Raw genomic sequence first — 19,271 nt, 5'->3', positions numbered from 1 at the left:
GTACATGATAAATATACTACATTCAGTAAAATACATATAACACATTGGAGTTTATAACTCCCTTTTACTACATAGCAGATAATATACATTAATATAGAAGCAATTATAAAAATGGTTATCTCTGCCTGTAAACAGTGCGAATCACAAGACCTTTAGAATTGTGGTAATGCGATACAGAGAAACAAAACTAAAGCATCTGTGGCCCTACTGAGGGAGGCTCTGGAGGAACAACGGCTAGTCTTCACCATGAGGAAGCCCAAACTTTACTGACAATAAACTCTTTATAGTCTAGCCATGGATAAACTTATATTGATCTTAAACTATAATAACAGGTTTACCGTTGAGCGATTTTTTTATAAACTGAAAAAGAGAGGCCACCACAAACTTGTTTTTCATACTGTTTTTCAACTGGGCCCTACCTACTTTTTGTTACATCAGGAAAGTGAAACCTACAGCCTACTGCCACACACTTAAAAACCAAGTACATGAGAAGTACCGTTGGTACTAAAAAGAACAATAAGTCTAAGGATGCTGTATGCTGTAAAGCCATTTGAGGTAATTTAGACTATATAAATAAAAATTACAACTTTATAACAAATGTTATAAAAACAAAAGTGCATGCAACCTAGGTCACTAAGGGGAGACCTGCGACTTGAACACACTTGTCCTGTTTATTTAGTATTCACCACGAAAGGAATAAAAATAAAAAGTTGTCTTACAAGTCTTTGTATTTTGTCAAGCCTGAAATTCCCAAAATCTTGATTTAGTTCTGACTGGAATCAGAGTGAAGTGACTCAAGTTCATACCTGTCTGGTTGCATTCCCTTTTTGTTCCCAGTGAGTAATTTATGTTTCCTTAAATTTTGGAAAGCACCTACACATTTAAGTGTTTATTTAAAAAAAACAAAAAAACATCAACTTTATTGTTATGAACAGTATTACACTTACAGTAAATGGCATTAATACCATAACTAGAGACAGTAGCCATCCTCAAACAGGTGAAAGTTCAGACTGACCTTAAGAAAATCTGAAATGCAGCATAAGTAGATTGAGGGAGAAGTATGCAACTGACAACCCTGAATAATGCAACACTGACATCACTTCAGTAATTCAAAGCTAGTCATGATTCAAGTACAAAATAAACACAACCTCACACACACACACACACACACACACACACACACACACACACATACAAGTCAATGGAACATTCAACAAGCAGGCTCAACCAGCATCAGACACTTCCCATAAAAGCAGAGGATGCATCTCAGGAAGCACTTTGTTTGACACTGACCGCTGAACAAACGAAATGTGTTAAACATTTCATTAATGTTTGTAACACTGTAAAAGAAAAAAACTGCAACAGTGGCTAAAAGTTGGATGGTTTTTATGTTTTCAAACTGTAAACTGTCCGTAATGCATTAACACCCACTAAAGCTTGTGTATGGGTGGGATCTTTCCAAAAGTCCAGAATCACTAAGAGGACTGCTGGCTAGTTTTCATCTCCACCATGTTTAGATCTCATCAACGTGAACTAGCCAGTAAATCTGCGACCACCAAAAACATCTGGCTGTACACTATATAGACTACCTAGCATATGTGTGTGGAAGTGTCTACTTCAGAGTCTAGCAACAGAACAAATCAATGACAACAACTACAGTATCACACCTGCAAGCATGATAAAAGCTATACTAATATGTGACCTTATCCAAAATGGTCTGGAACAAAACCCTGCCAATGGAAATGGTGTGTAATAGTATGGATGCATCATATTTACTGTACAAATAAGCATCTATTATGTTGTCAACATGAAAACAAGTGTTTTCTTGAAGGCAACGATTGGGGAAATTATTGTTTAGCACACAAGTGCTGGAAATATTAGATGCCCAGTCCATCACTAGCTGTGTCTCAAACTACTCAAGAGTAGGGCTGCCACAAAACGATTATCGGTTAATCTGTGATGTTTTCGTAGTCGTTTGTTAAGAATGAATGTTCCTAAAGCCCAAATGATAAATAAGTGCCCTTTTCTCTGACCAACAGTCAATAAATATCCAAATATATTCAATATATACTGGAATGAAGAGAAAAAAGCAACACAACCTCAATTTTAAGTAGGTTAAAACCAGTAAATGTGACGAAACTTGCACATAATCGACTTTAACAATTGTATTTGATTAACTGTTCTCCAATCTACGGATAAAATCGTTTCAAGGCTACTCAAGAGTCAAAGTACTGTCCATCCTTCAGCGCGAAGCGTTTTAAAGACTTCACCACTCACTTTGTCTTAATACCCATGAAGATGGCTGGGATGTTCAAGTGTCTGTCAGTAACTGAAGGCAACGTGGCTTTAGGTCCCAAGGTCCAGTTTTCTATGAAAAGAACTACACGACACATACATCAGCTCGGGTGAAGAGTTTTAAGCAAACTGGAATGAACAAATGTCATTCAACGTGACAAAACCAGGTCAAATCATACTATAAATAATGGTGGAAAGTGTGGCATTGTTTCAACTTGGACCTATAACTTTGGTACACTTAATGACACATGTATATGCAGAGTATTAACCCATTGCGTACTGGAAGAGAGAAAATGACGGAAGATCACTTCAAGGGGAAAGGTAATGCCACTTTGACAGCAATGCTCAACAGGCTCTGATATTTCCAAACAACCCTCTGTTATGTTTGTTCAACTCCAACAATGCCCTTTTAAAATTTGTCAGTCATGTACATACCCATTTATTAACTCAGGACAATAGTTAGAGAAGTTTTCCTCACTATCTGCTCCATCTTGGTGTGTGGCAGCTGTAAAGTCATTCCTCATCTGTTACAAAATCAGTAAATAATTCTGTGGCTGAGTTCATTTCTCGATCAGGCCTCCATCTTTTAATTTGAAGTAGAAGAACTTCTCCAAGGTGTTGGCACACTTAAAGTACTCGCTGTCTGAAGGGTTGTACTCGCGACAGTTGGTGATGATTCGCTGCAGGTCGGCAATGAAAAGCTTCTTGGTCACATAGTATCTGTTCTTCAGTCTCTCCGTCATGGTCTTCAGGTCTGTGGAGACAAAACAGGAGAAGAGAACAACAATCTGTGTATTAATAATGGAATGAATAGTTTCTGTAACATAAGCAGGAACTAAACGATGTAATCAGTAAGAAAATAAGCTGCTATACAGTCAGATGTTCATGTACCAATGGGAAAGCGGATGATCTCGTAATAATCTGGAGCCTCCGATTTTTTCACTGGTTCCATGAAGGGCCAGGCATCAGGATGAGTCTGTTGAAGAGATAATAAAGTCCTGGTTTGTCTATGTTCTTGTTACTCGTGTGGTGTTTGTGTGTGTTGCTGTCTCGTATCAACAGCTGACCCTTACCTTTATCTGGGCCAGGAGGTTCTTCAACATGTTGTATAACACGTCAGGATCCTTCACCTCTTTCCTGCAAAATGTGGAATGATAAATTAGTAAAATATTGACTACACTTGGACAAGAATAGAGGGGAAAAAGCACTTTGAGATCTCCAAATGAGATTATGCATTTTAATCAGATTCATACAACAACATTAATGAATCCCTATATTTCACAAACGCATTTCAGGGCAGGGTACATTTTTTAGAGGCCTGAGACCTGGGTAAACCTTATCTAATCTTTTTGTTTCCGTGGTATTGATAAGGTCTGTCTGGGATCCAGAGGGGAGTGACATGAACTTCCTTAGAAAAAGAACAAGGTTTTGTGGTTTTACAATTTCAGAATGTGTCTAGTAGAAAATGTTTACGTGCTTTAATGTCCAAAAAAAACATTTTTCTCATACTGTGCATAGTTTCAACACCTCTATGGCACCTTTGTTTGAACACTCAGCTCCTGTCTCTTGAAGCCCACCTTGCCCAAAACAACACTTTGTTCTGAATGGCCAAATTCTGGAAGGCTGCAGAGGGACAGGAATTAGCTGGCACAGTTGTGAATCGCAGTGTAGCGATAGGTCTGGCTACGAGACCAGGCATCACTGATTACAGTATGAAAGCACACCTTTATAACTCGATCAGATTTTATGGAGAAAATATGTTCTGGTTTTCCTTCTGATGTCCTCTGGCTGCTCTGCCTCAACCTTCGGGGATTTACAGATTTTTCTGATGGACAGATAGCTTTACTTGTTGTAAGCAGGAACTTTAGTCTTCCTTGGCGCTCTGGGTGGGTGTTGGCATTTACATCTATTAGTACAGGAGCATAAAAGCGCTTTATGCGAGACATACTGAACAACCTCCAGCTCTATAGCTCAGCGATGCTCTTCCAGAGCACCTGATAACATCAGCAAGAACACAGGCATCTCAACACTACAACATTCATTTAAATAATATATACTAAAAGTTTACCCTTTTTCCTTGTTACTGGGTTTCCAGCCTGTCTCTCCTGGAAGGAAAATATGTGTAAGTAATATGATAATACAGATTGTTGGTTTGTTTTTTTATTGTAAACAAACGAAACACTCACTTATGCCTGGAATGCTCTCCACTGGGATCTGTCGTACACCTTCTTTGAAGCAGGTGAGACCTGGGTAAACCTTCCTTATCTGGGTCTGTTTCCTCTCAATCAGCTTCTTAATAATCTGTTAAACGTTGACATTAAATATTTCTGCGATATTACAAACAAAGATTCAGAAAACACATTTTTTGCTTTAATTAGAACATCTCACCGCCTCTCATACCTCCTTTTGTCTTTTAATAATATGAGAGAGCTCAGTGTAGGGGATTCTCGGGTTCAGCTCACACTCCATGAGTGTCGCTCCCTCGTAGTCTTTGATGTATCCCAGGTATCGACTCTTCGGCACTTTGATGTCTTTGGAAAAGCCCTGCCAGGAAAGGACAAATTATTGAAAGGACAAGGTGGAGGGAGAGGACAGGGGCAAAGCTAATGTACAGGTCATGTCTGCAGTACCTGCTTCTTGAAGTAGCCAATGGCGTACTCGTCAGCGTATGTGAGGAAATAGAGGATGTTGTGTTTGATGTGATACTCCTTCAGGTGGTTCATCAGGTGGGTACCATAGCCCTTCCATTAAAAATACCAGAGAAGAAATTTGTTTACATAAGTACATAAGGCATCTCAATACTATTCTGATCTTTCCAAATGCAAATAATTTTGCACCACTGAAGAATATTTTTCTAAAAACAATTATTGAGCTTTTCACCACATTAGAGCAGCAACCAGTCCCTCCAGGCTTTTTTGTATTGTATCTATCAAAGATAAACTCCATGAAGAAAGACAGGGCTGGCAGCAGAAAAGTCATCTGTGTGGACACCACACGTGTGTGAGATCTAGCAGTTCAGTGAGGTAGCCGTCACGTGTGGACGTAGCGTTAAAGTTAGGACTGCTGCCCTAACTTGGACCGCTCCTCTTAGCTTTAGGGTGTTTTATAAATGTGTCCGTGTCATTAAGAAACTAAAAAGATGCTAAAGAATATACTACAAATGAAAATGTGTTGACAAGGACTTCTTTAATCATTATTTGGACAGCTACAACTCTGAAGAGTGTGAATGATTATCATGTACCTTAACTTGCTCATTGGATGTGACTGCACAGAAGACGATCTCAGTGAAGCCCTGAGTGGGAAACATCCTAAAACAGATGCCACCGATGACGCGGCCATCTTTGATAAGAGCAAGGGTCTTGTGCTTCCTGTGGAAGATGGACAAATCAGAACAGTGCACAGGCATCCGATAACATGTGCTACAACAACATTTACTTACGGGTCAAACACCAGCCGTGTGATGTACTCTTTGGGCATGCGAGGTAATTGATGAGAGAAGACATTCTGCAGGCCAACCAGCCACATCAGGATCTTCTTGTTGGACTTCTGGGAAAGCGAGTTTCCAATGACGTGGAACTCTATGATACCCCGCCTCTCCTCCAGCCTGGCAGTCTCATCACGGGCAGCATTTGGCGTCAGCAGATTAGTCTATAAATATCAATAGACTGTGAGTATTACAGTCTAAACCTTTAACAAGCCCCTTTTCCCTTACCAGATCCCCTACATTAAATGACTTACCTCTGGTCCAAGCATAGCAGCAGGGTCAGTGATTGTCATCATGACTTCATTGACCAGCTCCATAGGAATGTCTCCCATCACACGGATCCGCTTGGCATCCTCCAGGGTCATCGCCTCTGGAAGTTTACGTTTTTCTCCTGAACAGAAAGCAGTGATTACAATAAGCATATAAATATTTGAGTAACATATGTAGCCACAGTGTGTGTTGGGTGTTTTAGAGTGGCTTTTAATATTACACAACTCTATTTAACTGCATGAGACATTTATATGGTACCACCGTAGCTACTGAGGGTCTGGTAGAAAGGTAATGAAGAATCAAAGAAGCAGTGTTCACAGACCTGTGATGGGCTCTGCACCTCCTGGGTCCATGCTGCCCAAAGAGGAGATGCTGCTTAGACCCTTGGGCAGAGCGGGGGATCCGGATACTGCAGCAGGACTGATCACTGCAATTGAGAGACACCAAGGTAAAAAAATTACTAAACAAACTAAACAGCAGCAAAAGCTTGCTCTGGTTAATCTGTTTCCTATGCATTTGCTGTGTCTCTTAGCATGCTGCATCATGTGAATTTTACCTCAGGGGATCAATTAAGTCTTGAGGATTTTACATTCTCTACTTGTCATAGTTAATCCCTGCTCAAAAAAACCCCACACTTATTGTTTATAGAGGTTATGATGAATTGAGTACAGTACTATCCTCACCTGTCTGATGTCCGAGCTGTGTGCCGTCGGAGGCGGGCATGGTGAAGTCAGCCTCCCAGATGGGTGAATTCTCGCCATAGATTTCCTCCTCCAGCATGGACAAGAACCTGATGATATTCAGCATAAAAAGTTCTATCAAAGGCAAGCGCAATATATTTTCTGTTTCTAGTAGCTTGTTTCAACATTTTAATGTACTTCATTATCCACCTTATATTAGCGTTTACTCACTAATTTAATCGGATTTCCCTTCGGTTCTCTTTTCCCCGCACACACCTACACCTCTGCTGCAAACACAGCAGCTTGCACACTGTGGTTTGATGTCTAAAGCCTGAATGTAATCTCACAAATACATGGTCAGTAAAATCACCTGATCCTACAAATAAGGTCCCTCTGTAAACATTGATGTTAATGTATTAATGGTCTGTATTAAATTATTATGAACAGTTGTTCAGGGTGGCTGTGGCTTAGAGGTAGAGCAGTATAATCACAAGATTCCCAACTCCTCTAGTCAGCATGTCAAAGTGTCCTAGGGCAAGATACTGAAGCCCAAATTGCTCCTGTAGGCTGTGTGAGTGTGCATGCATTATGAGGTTTTTTTCTGATGAGCAGTTGGCACCTTAGCTCCTTCCATCAGTGTATGAATGGGATGAATGTGACATTTGGCGCTTTGAGTGGTCAAAGCATCATTATGCTAAGGTGCACAAAGGCAAATCCTCAAAAACCTTGTATAGCAGTGTAGCGATGAGCCCTTTGAGGCCCCCCATGTTGCTCAATTGAATCCATATCTTTTTCAGCTGTCATTAAAGCTGAGAGACACAAACTATTTCAAGACAGTCTGCCCTTACTTGGGAAAGTGTGTGAGGATGAGTGTGCGTTTCTCTGGTAGCAGTTTGTCCTTCTCCACTCTGAACTTCTCCAGGAGCTGGCGTCGAGTCACAGTGAAGATGGATTTGAGCAAGCTACGACCGAACACCTGAGTGGTTTCATAGCGCGGTAGGCTGTCATTGCTCTGGGGGACATGGCAGTAGCACAGCCACCTGGGAGTCACACGGAAAAAATACTGCTATTGACTGATATCAGCATCCAACACAGAAATCTAACAGGTAAACACATGTACCTGCTTTCTTTAAGAACAACACACCCACACACCTGGTGTAGTCCACTTTGTATGCTGTCCCATCGTCTTTCTGGGTGCGCTGGCGGTACTGCGTTGGCGTCTCCAGCTTCCAGTAATTTAGGCATAAGAGGAACATCTTTGAAAGCTCAAACATCGTCTGCCTTTCCTTTGGAGCCAGGTGGCTGAACTTATACTGCACAAAATTCAAAACCCCCTTTGGAGGAAAAGGAAACAAAAGATTAAGAAAAAGAGGCAAATGCAACGAAGCAGCATCCTGGCATAAGTTTGTTTGTCTTCAAACTCTTTTCCACAGGTACACCAATACAAAACTATACAATGCATGACAAGGGCATAAAGCACAAGACACAAATAACAAGCATGCCCATCTTCTGAGACAGGCAGGATTATCCTGTTGGTTTTCCAGCTACTGCTGACCATCAGGAAATGACCTGTAGATCATTTTAGTTTTATGTTCACCTGCTCAATGTTGGGCTTTTCAAAGGGTGGACTTCCAAGAGATCCCTCTACAACTGGCTGGCTCATCTGTAGGATGCATTTTCTCAGCAGCTAAGGGAAATACCGTATAAAAGAATAACAACGTTGACTGTTAAACTGGGCTGAAGAATATCATGCACATAGACTCGCAGTTATTGGTAGATCTGTTTTACCTCTTACATTGATGTGAGATGCACATTAGGTTACCTTGAAAAGGTAGAAGTAGACCTGTTTGGTGTCAGTGTCCTCCTCTTTGTGTACAGACATAAAAAGGTTCTCCACATCCACCACCATCCCCAACAGCCTGTTAATCTCATCCTCGGACACATTCTCCAAGTGGGACACATGATCAGCTGTAAGCAAGGCATTAAATAAGTCATAAATATGGTTAAGTCAAACTACAAACATAGAAGTCAAACAACATTGTGGAAGAAGTCCGAGGAATATAGCTTTATTTGCTGGTGGGAAAAAGGCTGTGCTGTAGTGGAAGCTGGTTAGTTTGTACCCAGAGCATGTCCACAGCTGCGGCACGGCTCGCTCAGGCTGGCTGCTTGTTGTTGTAGGTCCATACGTGTGGCTGATGGTGGATTTGGGTTTTTCCATCCATTGCACTTGCATGTGTCACTAGCCTGCGAATAAGCAAATTATGCTCAACACCAAATAAAGCAACGTAAACAGTGACTAACGCAACTGCTGTTTTTTGTACGTTAATGAATGACTAAACTTAAGCTAGCTGATAATACATGCAGCATCTTCAAAGATGCAGTGCCAATGCCTGGGAGACCGTTTAGCTAGCTAACTTACAAAAGTTAACAGTTACGTAAGGTTACTGCGTTCATTTGTTTATGTTTATTCGTTTGCAATTCCTTAGCTGTGCTATAATGGCAATATGCACCAACGCTAATACTACCTAAGAGTGCTTTGTTGTGGTGAACTTTGGCTAGCTAAGCTAACGTTAGCTACCTTGCATGCGGAGAATACGCCAAGTTTCTCAAGCTTTTTCGCTCGTGGGAAAGCTCGGACTTGGGCTTTCTTCTGGCTTGCTCGTTGTTGCTGGCTAAGTCCTGGTCTGGCCGGGTCACTATTCCCCGACCCGGAGCCTGTCGCGGGAGTACTGGACCCAGCTGAGCCAGTAGACTGGGCTTGGAGAAGCCGGGGTTGCAAGGCCTGCGCCGCCGGGTCCGACATAACGCTGCTAGACTCTTCCTCCGCTCCCGTTTAGCTCATATGCTGCCTTCAAGTGCTGTCGGCAAAATGGGAGTTAAGATGACCGCAGCAGTGTTAACTAGTGGAAACAACTTGAGATGTTTCCATTAAAACAAAGGTGTTATTACGTAAAGAATTCAAAGACCGAGAACAAGTGATTTACGCTCGAAACAGACCTTCCCAAACAGTATCAACTTTACAAAGTAGAACTAGAACAGCGAGCTGCCTAATTTTAATGTTTTATTTTGGATGTCTTGACCGGAAGATTCACTAACTATTTTGTCTGCCTTGATGCCCGAGTCCTTCATGGTTGCCTTGATGGATGTTCAGTGAGTAACCCATAGTGCTTAACCACACCTCTAGCTATATTAAAAGGTCTTCTTAGTAAATTTATTAACTGTGTACTGACTTAGTAGAGTCACTGGTTGCCATAAACAGACTGACGGGGGAAAAAATTGTTCTTAAACCCTTTATAATCGCGAGGAATTTGTAGACCTTACTGATTACCTTCTCACAATAAGGAATATGCATAGACAGTGAAATTAGCCTACAAAAGTAGCTTCCTCAGTCCATAGTCGCAACCCACACATTGGCTTCTACACACTAGTGGTTAGTTCTCTGTCTGCCGTGTGTTTATTCAGTTTTAGCAAATTTTTTATGGTATATTTTAATTTAAAAATCCTATTTCTGTATCTATTTATATTTTATTGTTATTTTGCCTTTAGATTAGAGATTACAGAAGAAATGCGAGGGTTTCCCGTTCTCCAGTGGTCACAATCATTAACTGCAACACCTTAAATTCGTCCAAAGTACATAGGCAGACATAACATGCCATCACTTCCGGTTGTAACTTTTCCAAATAACGTGACTTTATGAAGCGATTGAAAAAACGAATCATAAATTTAAAAACTTATTTAGAGGCATCAATAAGGCTGTTCACTGTCATGTAATATACACAATAAATACATTAATGAAGTTAACTTTGTTATCAACCATGTCAAATAATGCAATAACTATTACTTTACTTAATTGGCCTACTGGTAGAAATAATATTATTAAGACAGAGTCTCTCTTTTGTTTTGCAAAGGTAATCGGAAGTGCCAGCATATCTGCCTTGAATAGACTCATTTGTGTAACATGCAACACAGAAAAGATGTATGGGTATCTGCATAGCAAGTGCACATGAATGCAACACGTCTGATCTGTTGTAATGGTTCTGTGTAATGTAGTTTCTGGTGTATTAAAAAAAAATAGTGATAATTAGGGTGGGGAGCTAGGATGTTTTAAATAAGTTTCACTGGTAATTGTCTGAGACATTAATATTTGGATAAGGTGAAATGATAAAACAGGCATACAGAAAAGATACCATCCCCTTGTTTATTGGTAAAATGTTTTTTTTTCTCCTTCTTACTCTACCCATGACCCCACCCTCCCAGTTATCCCCCCACCAGCAGTGGTTGCTGTCCAGGTGCTGTTGTGCTAGCTGTTGATGCCATAACAGGATGACAACACAGTTGAAAGCAATCCCCTCCCTGATATGAAGAGCAAAAACCAAGAAAGAAAAGAAAAAGAAGCCAACGATAACATCTCAATTCACAAAGATGATGAGACAGAACCAGTGCATTTAATACCATAGATCTCCAGGAAAAAAATTGACATAAAAAAATCCATCACAAAATAATTAAGGTTAACAAAACATCATGTAGAGATTGTGAAGATAGTTTTGACAATGACTACTGATTGATTATAAACTTGAAGAGTCTGATACAAATACAGCAATGTTGTCAATACACAGTTGTGATTTTGGTCTAGAAATCATATCTTGCTTTATGTAGTTGTCATACACTGATGATTCAAAAACATTATATTAATGCTAAAATTACTTATGGGTGACAATGTTAATAAAGTACTATTTACTGTATATGGTTTAACATAGATGGGTGATTGTAAAACCTTAAAGTTTAGGCTTTAAAATCATACTGAACAGCCTGTGTCAAAAGAAGTTGGAGTAATAATAATAAGTGAAAACAATAACAATGTAATAAGTCAATCTACACAGCCCTATCATCTATCTATCATATCAGTCCATTCCCATTCTCCTGTTACAAACCTTCCCGCTTCATCTTTTCCAGGAAGCTGACCAGGAACAAGACAGAAAAGCGAAGGACTGCTGCATGCACCTGGATTGGAGTTTAACCATCATCGAAATACTTAATTTATGGTGCGTGGGAAAGCAGAGGGTAGAAGAGAAAGGACAGGGCCAACCAGCCTGTTTATTTTCCTTCTGGTTGCGTTAATTTTTTTTCCCCCCCTCTACACAAATACAGAAACAAACGTGAGAAAGATGGCCTTATTGTGTGCCATTGGTAATCACTGATCTTTTTTTTTTTTTTTTCCATCTTCCATGAATGGGATGTTTTTTTCCCCCCCTAAGGTGACGTCAAGTGTCCATCATCAATAGAGAGGTCATGGATTGGCAAGTCCTGGGGTTAAAACATGATTTTGCAAATACGCTTGTGGGTTGATTTCTTGGTCTGTTGGTTGGTTCATCAGCTGGAACCGTCAGTGGGGTCTGGCAGTTTGCTGGCCAGAGGACTCATTTGCCAAACAGTTAATTGATGATGTGTTGCTCAAAGGGTGGTTGGTCTGACCATGGTTTGATATGACCAATGGGACATTGTTTGACAGCTGGCTAATATCTGGTCTGGTTGATCGTAGCTGTAGATTGGTTCGGATCAGCGGACTTATTGTTGTGTTGGTTAGTTCCCGCCCCCACAGCACTGGCCACTCCTGCCATGCGGTGCAGCTTCCTGCAGGTCCACGCCGCCTCTGGCTCGTCCACCGGCGCCCACTCCGCCCTGAGGTTCGTTCTTAGGAAGCTTCTTCGCTGTTTTGAGTTAGGAGTACAAGAAATTAATTGGTAAGATGGCAGTCGGGCTGCAACAAATGACTCATTTCATTTTCAATTATTCTGCCAATTCATTTCATCAGAAAATAGTAAACACTATTCATAAAAATAAAAAAAAGTGATGAAAAAAATGTGAAAACTATTTTCTAGAGCCTGAGGTGATATTATCAAATGTCTTGTTTTACTTGACCAAAAGTCCAAAACCCAAACATATTCAATTTACTTCAAGAGAACAGCAACTTTTTACACATGAGAATCAGAAATATTAAACATTTGTAATTTTTACTTAAGAAATGGCTAAATACAGCCTAAATCATTTTTTGGCTTGATTAGTCAATCCACAGAAAATGTATAAACTATTTTAAAAGAGGAATAATCCTTTAACTCATTCATTCTCCGGTTCAACATTCTTAAATGTGAGGATTTCCAGTACACTAAATTGAATTTCTTGGGACTGATGGGCAGTTAAAATAAGGAAATTGAATATGGGAAATTATAAACAAAACTATTAATCAAGAAAATTAACACTAATTATCAAGATATTTGAAAATTTATTTTCAATTGATCGACACATCGATTAATAGACTAATTGTTGCAGCTCTACATGACAGTAAAGTGTGTCCTTGTTAGTTCTTACCTATAGCCATAAAAATTTCATTGACATTCATAGCAGTCTTGGCTGAAGTCTCCATGAAGAGCAAACTGTTGTCATCTGCATATGCTTGCGCTTCCTACAGAAATAAACACACAAACACAGAAATTGGGAAATTGACTGCTTATATTAATTTATTCAAGAGTTTCATTAAAGAATTTTTAGAACTTCAATGTCAGACTGTAAAAATGAATCTCTACCTGGAAATCTACAGCTCTCTTGTTGGCCAGATCTGCTTTGTTTCCTGCCAGTGCAATAACAATATTCGGGCTGGCTTGTCGCTGGAGCTCCTTCACCCAGTTCTTTGCACGTGTGAATGTATCCTTTCAAAAAGAAAAAAAGAAATAAAATACAGTTATATATGCGGTGCTTTTAAACTTTTAAACCTTGAGAGGTTTTACATGTTACATATCACTGTAAGAGTTAAAAGAGCAAAGGTCTGTAGCCATCTCTTGAATTAAGCAATCATCAACCCAGGCTGGAAGACAAGGGTCAACAAACAAATGACACAAGACTTTTGACTGTCTTGGCTGACGTCACAGTCCATGTGACTTACTGTGTTGGTGATATCGTAGACCACGATGGCAGCCTGTGCTCCCCTGTAGTACATGGGTGCCAAGCTGTGATACCGTTCCTGTCCTGCAGTGTCCCAGATCTCAAACTTGACTGTTGTGTCATCCAAACATACCGTCTGTGTGAGAAAGGCAGCTGGAAAGAAAATAAAACATATAAGACTGAGAAGAAGGGGGGGGGGGGGGGGGGGGGGGGGTGTCAGAGCAGAAAATCCCAGACTTGTTATCTACAGGGCTGAAGTTTAATATTTAAGCTTTAAAATGCAGTGATTAAAACTTTGATGACACAAGGTAGAATCAGAAAAACACAATAAAGGAGATTTAAATTGAATATGGGTAGGTATAGTGCTAAATCAACCACACCAAATGGGCGAGCTTGACCATTAATGTAGCTGGAAATACACAAAAGAGTGGGGGGGGGGGGAAATCAGGTGCACAATAAGATCATCATGTAGCACATAACAAGCAGGCACAACTGCACACAACTGGCTTACTCAGCCGACTGTCACATGACAGAGGAAACTGAGCACTCGCTTGTATAGCAAATACTTTAAAGCTTTGTAATCTTTGACTAGGCAAGCGGCTGACCACAAGTTCAGTGGAACGTAAAACATGCTGAGATGCATACGTGCTTTTGACTCTCTGGGCAGTCTAAGCACTGAGCGTCCTGTCCCTACATCCTAAAGCCACATTACTCATCGGATACAGGAAGGTTGGTGGAAACATTGGTGCAAAGTAAAACAAAAAAGTAATGACGCAAAAAGAACTTCTGCTGCTAGTTAATATATGAATGTCTTCATAGAATTACACCAGATAGTCAACCTCTTAGTCAAACTATTAGCTGAACGATGTTTCAGTTATTGTTGACTAATTCCTGCTCTTCTATTGTGCTTTTCACTGTTTTACAGACCTATCTACTAGGGACACAAATTACATTGTCAACCTCGTTAATGATGACTAATCAATTTATCATTAACTGTTTGTAAGGGTTGTAATTACTACTGCAAGTGAACACGAAAAAGGATGCCCTGATCTCCCGACAACAACGGTTTTTTATATGTACATCAAAAGTAAGACTTATAGTTTTTTTGCAGTAACTTATTGTCAATACACATTTGGGGGATCAGCTTTGCACTGGACAATACTGCAGTGGAGGAATAAAATGGTTAGATCAAGAGTTGCAGGTGACAGAAGCTTTCGTCTCACAGGCCACCACTGCGACCTGGGGGCCAAAATGTGTACCAAATAAAAGTCTGGACCCCTCTCTCTCTCTTCCCATGTTTTCTGTCTGCCCTGCTGTCACATACCCAGCATGTTGTTATTTACAGCAATAAGCTAGGGGATTCAGACCAGGGTGCTGAGGCTGTGGGAAGCCAGTGAGAAAGAAACAATTCAATAATAATTCATTAATTCAATAATGAACTACAAGTCCAGTCTCAGAAGTCAGCAGCTCCAGCGGGAAACCTGTCGCTGTTGTTTTTCCCAGCTGGACTAGGGATAGGCAATTAACACCCCAATGTTAAAGTTACAGGCAGATCATCATATTCTTGCTTTAAAATTACAAATACTTTTTGATCAGCTTCAGTGATCTACAGGAGGTCCAGGAAACCTCCATTGTTGTCTCAATTCCTTCCTGTTTAAAGTAACCTCGCCCCTCTGCTTCTCAAGAACTGGTATTTACAGAACACTCTAAAGTTATTTTCTGCTCATTATTATAGCTCTATGTTAATTATCGTGTATTGATTTCACGGCAGCCATGCCATGTGTATTGATTTCTGTGAAATCAATACACATGGCATGGCTGCCGTGTGAGGAGCTTGGTGGCTCATGGGAGAGTCAGGTGATCAGCTGCAAAGAACTCATTCTGCCACTCATGCTGCACAACCTCTGACAACAGAAAAGATTAAGACCAGCAAGCAAGCCGTTCCTCAGTACTGGCGAGGATGTGTTTTTTTCCCTTACTTCAGCGCTCACTTTATGTCCACTGACACGTTGAAAAAGTTGTGTGTAAAAATGCGAACAAGAAAAGATTCTGTACAGCCACATGATGCATTTATGACAATGATAGTTCCTTCAAAAAAAAAAAAAAAAAAAAAAAAAAGATCAAAACTGGTTGGGTTTTTCTGTTATTATGTTGTTGGACTGTAAAAATCCCTATGTAATTTCTAGTAATGGAAGATTTAAATAATTCCATTGATTATATCTTTTTAAATATCATAAAGGATTTGTTTAGAATTATCCCTCTGCGCTGTAACTTACAGCTGAAGAGATGTACAGCCATGATGCCATTAAAGCACGACTGAGAGCAGAGACAATCCTGGGGATCAAACACAAAACCCTCACCTCCGATGGTGCTCTCCTGGTACTCGTGGAACTGGCCTTTGACAAAGCGCAGCACCAAGCTGGACTTTCCCACAGCTGATTCCCCCAACAGCACTAGCTTAAACTGGCAGATCTTGTTGCTTGCTGCAGTGCCGTTGGTCCGTGCTGGTCCGCCTCGCCCCGCCATAGTGCAGTGTTGAAACCTGAGGGAAAGAAGAAGAAGCCGGAAGAAGAGGGAGGATGTCTGGTTGACTTTAGCCTTGGTGCAGGGGCTGGTGAGGGCTGGGTGAGGCTGAGCCCGACGGGGGGGAGGGGGGGGGCAAGTTCAGTTCAGGCAGGTGTATGAGCCAGAGGAAGAGGAGTCCTCACCAGTGGGAGCTGGAAAACAAAACATATTCAGAATATTACTCCAAACACAAAACAGGCTTTCCATTAAAACAATCATGTTGTGTGTTGAATATTATAGTCAGTTAAAACTCAAAGAGGTATAATTAAAAAAACAAACAGATTCATCTCTTGTTCCTGCTTTAATAATAATAATCTTTTTTTAATAGAGCACTTTTAAAACCAGCATTACAAAGTGCTTAACGTGAAGCAGTTATAACATAAAAACATATAAAAACAATACAAAAAACAAAAGTCACTTCAAAATATACTTCAAATAAAATCAGGGAATGCTCTTCTATAAAAGTATGTTTTAACAAGGGATTTAAAAGAGTTTACTGATTCAGCCGACCTAACTTCCTCGGGTAGATTGTTCCAGAGCCTCAGTGCCCTAACCACATAGGCTATGTCCCCTCTCAATTTCAGCCGGGTCTCTGGGACAAATAAAAGCCCCTTAACTGGGGATCTCAAGTTACGAGCTGGTATGTAGGGTACTAATAGGTCAGCAATATAGCAAGGGGCGAGACCATGTAAAGCCTTAAATGTAAACAGTAAAATCTTAAAACCAATTCTAAAACATACTGAGAGCCAGTGTAACGAGGCCAAAACAGGAGTGATATGATCACGTTTCTTCGTGCTAGTTAGAAGCCTGGCAGCTGAATTCTGAACATACTGTAGCCGATCAATAGATTTTCGATTCAGGCAGGTAAAGAGAGTGTTACAATAGTCCAAACGTGAAGAAATAAAAGCGTGTAAAATGGTTTCAGTTGCCAATTTAGAGTACTGACTCAAGTAAAATATTCTGTAACTTTAAAATATCTCAGCACTACAGTTTTTGTTTTTGCCAAGATTATCATCAGACAATTTGAAGTTTAAGTTGTTGACACAGAACCCTGCATCACACCGGGGTCGGGCCTCCAGATGAAGAGTTTATTATTTAACCATGTTTAGTATAAACAAGTGGTGGAGAACACTTGTGTTTTATTTGAAACTGTGTGTCATGTTCCCACAGGTTGTCCTAACAGTGTGTGTTTTACATGTACGTAGTACATAGTACAAGTAATAGTAATTGATGGTGCAAATGTACAGAGGTAGGTGTTTAAACAAATGCAAAACTACAATTGAAGAAATTAAAAACAAACATGGGTTATGGTTATATACATATATATATAATCTCCCATAGAAATTAGCGTTAGATGCCCTCCCCAAGCATAAGCTCAACACATTTGATCCCATGAGTCATCTCTTAACAGATGATAGCCACAGTTTTAAACCATGACTAGTAGTGTTAAGATCTTTGTGTCCATTTCCATGCAGCAACACTAAAGCACATAATGAACTTAATCTAAAACACTGACATTAATTGGCAAGTACATATACAATATTAGTCTAGTGACAACATTTTGTTTTGCGAGGTCCAAACGGCATAAATAAAATGTACTTCAATATATTTTGATTCAGTCTTGCTGTGGCAGTTTACAATCTGTAATAAGAGGAACCTGTAGCACACAGGTTGAATCTAAACTTTTTAGTTTGAGACTCCCAAGCTTAAAAAAAAAACTTTACTTGATAACAGCATACCAAGATCTCAAAATAAGCCAACCATATTCTCTTCACTTGGGCCTGCTTTACGTATCTGAAACCTTGTCTAATCTTTTTTTTCAGTTGGGTGATACACATGAGGTCAGCCAGCTTCTGCTTGGTCAAAGGACAGGAAACACAACTCAGCTCAAAGCAGGAAGTGAAGATTGCAGAAGACATTTTACTGCTGAGCACATTAAAACTTGAGATAGTGTCAGCTTTGTCACTGGGACAACTTAATGCAGAAACGCAATGTATACTGAAGACAATTAGGAGGTTAGACTGTTTCTGAATGAGAAAGAAAATGTCAAGAATGACGAAAACTGAAGTAAAAGGCGTCACTACTGATTGTCTATAGTTTAGAGTTTGGTTGTGCAAGCCTTTTTCTCAGCTCACTACTGAGCCGGGCTTAAGCTTCAGCATGTGATAAGAGATCACAGCCCTGTCCATAAAATATTTAGAACAAGCATGCTTCATTTGACAGTGTACCAACCATGCTGCATATGTTTATCATATGAACTCATTTCTGCTGTGCAGGTCTACTTCTACCATTATGTATTACAGCATTAGTTTAATTTTAGAAATCACAGAGCATCGTGCGATATCAAAAACATACAAGTTCCTTCCGTCTTCCCCTTTTTTCTCTAATGCAAAAATAACTTGTCTCTAACACAGTGTCATCGTATGTGTTATAATTAAGCTTCAGCAGCCCACCAAATCTGAAAAGGTGCATGGAAGTACAACTGTAGCCAACTAAAGCTGTCTCACCGGTTTCTAACTAGTGGACACACACTATCACAAGGCCTGAAAGAGCAGTGGGAATCCCTCCCAGCCGTAGCAGAGCTGGACAGGGAATAAAGGCACTCTGGGTCTTCACTGGGTCAGTCAGTCTGTACACATTTGATTCTGAGCAGCAGAGCTGAGCTCTCACCTGTTTCCTCACTAGACAATGCAAAGAAAAGCAGGGGGCGATGGACTGGGTTTATGGAAACAGACCTACAAAATAACCAGAGATGCACGGATCAATCAGCCAGTGGCCAGAATTGGGCCGTATTTGGCTTGATCGGCCATGAACGGTGACCAGCTGATCAGTCTCACGTGTCTGTGCTACTGTGCGCATGAATGGCACAGAATTAGACGGAAAACAGACACAGCTACAACATGTTGTCTGCATGGAAGTTCTTCATTGTGAGTGAAGATGACACAAAACACGCAATTTGTCAAAATAAGTGGTGTTTCCCCAGACATTACCACAGAAGGCTATATATAGACCCATTTTATTCATTTGCAGAGAAACACACA

The 19,271-nt window shown here is 40.3% G+C and overlaps 3 protein-coding genes across 3 annotated transcripts in view; all 3 read right to left on the bottom strand.

Annotated features, from left to right (window-relative positions):
* Window positions 1–19,271, bottom strand: part of LOC123967290 (zinc finger protein 385C-like) — a 611,432-nt gene that overhangs the window by 161,617 nt on the left and 430,544 nt on the right. The window lies entirely within an intron of this gene.
* kat2a (K(lysine) acetyltransferase 2A) lies at window positions 877–9,725 on the bottom strand. The gene is made up of 18 exons (XM_046034301.1): window positions 9,308–9,725; window positions 8,850–8,973; window positions 8,552–8,697; window positions 8,327–8,416; window positions 7,882–8,063; window positions 7,578–7,769; window positions 6,733–6,839; window positions 6,372–6,476; window positions 6,034–6,170; window positions 5,735–5,943; window positions 5,537–5,663; window positions 4,926–5,036; window positions 4,696–4,839; window positions 4,482–4,596; window positions 4,364–4,400; window positions 3,369–3,432; window positions 3,187–3,271; window positions 877–3,049 (listed from the first exon to the last, which is right to left on the bottom strand). The coding sequence occupies exons 1-18, from the start codon at window positions 9,530–9,532 to the stop codon at window positions 2,856–2,858; spliced, it is 2,394 nt and encodes a 797-aa protein (XP_045890257.1). The 5' UTR covers window positions 9,533–9,725; the 3' UTR covers window positions 877–2,855.
* The window catches only part of rab5c (RAB5C, member RAS oncogene family), a 14,832-nt gene continuing 6,713 nt past the window's right edge, over window positions 11,153–19,271 (bottom strand). The window contains exons 2-6 of the mRNA XM_046034489.1: window positions 16,026–16,382; window positions 13,667–13,818; window positions 13,311–13,433; window positions 13,096–13,189; window positions 11,153–12,437 (exon numbers count right to left, since the gene is read on the bottom strand). Of these exons, the coding sequence (XP_045890445.1) occupies window positions 12,310–12,437; window positions 13,096–13,189; window positions 13,311–13,433; window positions 13,667–13,818; window positions 16,026–16,191 (663 nt within the window). The 5' untranslated portion in view covers window positions 16,192–16,382 and the 3' untranslated portion in view covers window positions 11,153–12,309. The remainder of the gene's footprint in view (window positions 12,438–13,095; window positions 13,190–13,310; window positions 13,434–13,666; window positions 13,819–16,025; window positions 16,383–19,271) is intronic.

The sequence above is a fragment of the Micropterus dolomieu genome, linkage group LG02, assembly GCF_021292245.1.
Source record: "Micropterus dolomieu isolate WLL.071019.BEF.003 ecotype Adirondacks linkage group LG02, ASM2129224v1, whole genome shotgun sequence".
Lineage (NCBI taxonomy): Eukaryota > Metazoa > Chordata > Actinopteri > Centrarchiformes > Centrarchidae > Micropterus > Micropterus dolomieu.
Note: the sequence above shows the minus strand (reverse complement) of the source record. Positions and strands in the feature narration are given on the sequence as shown.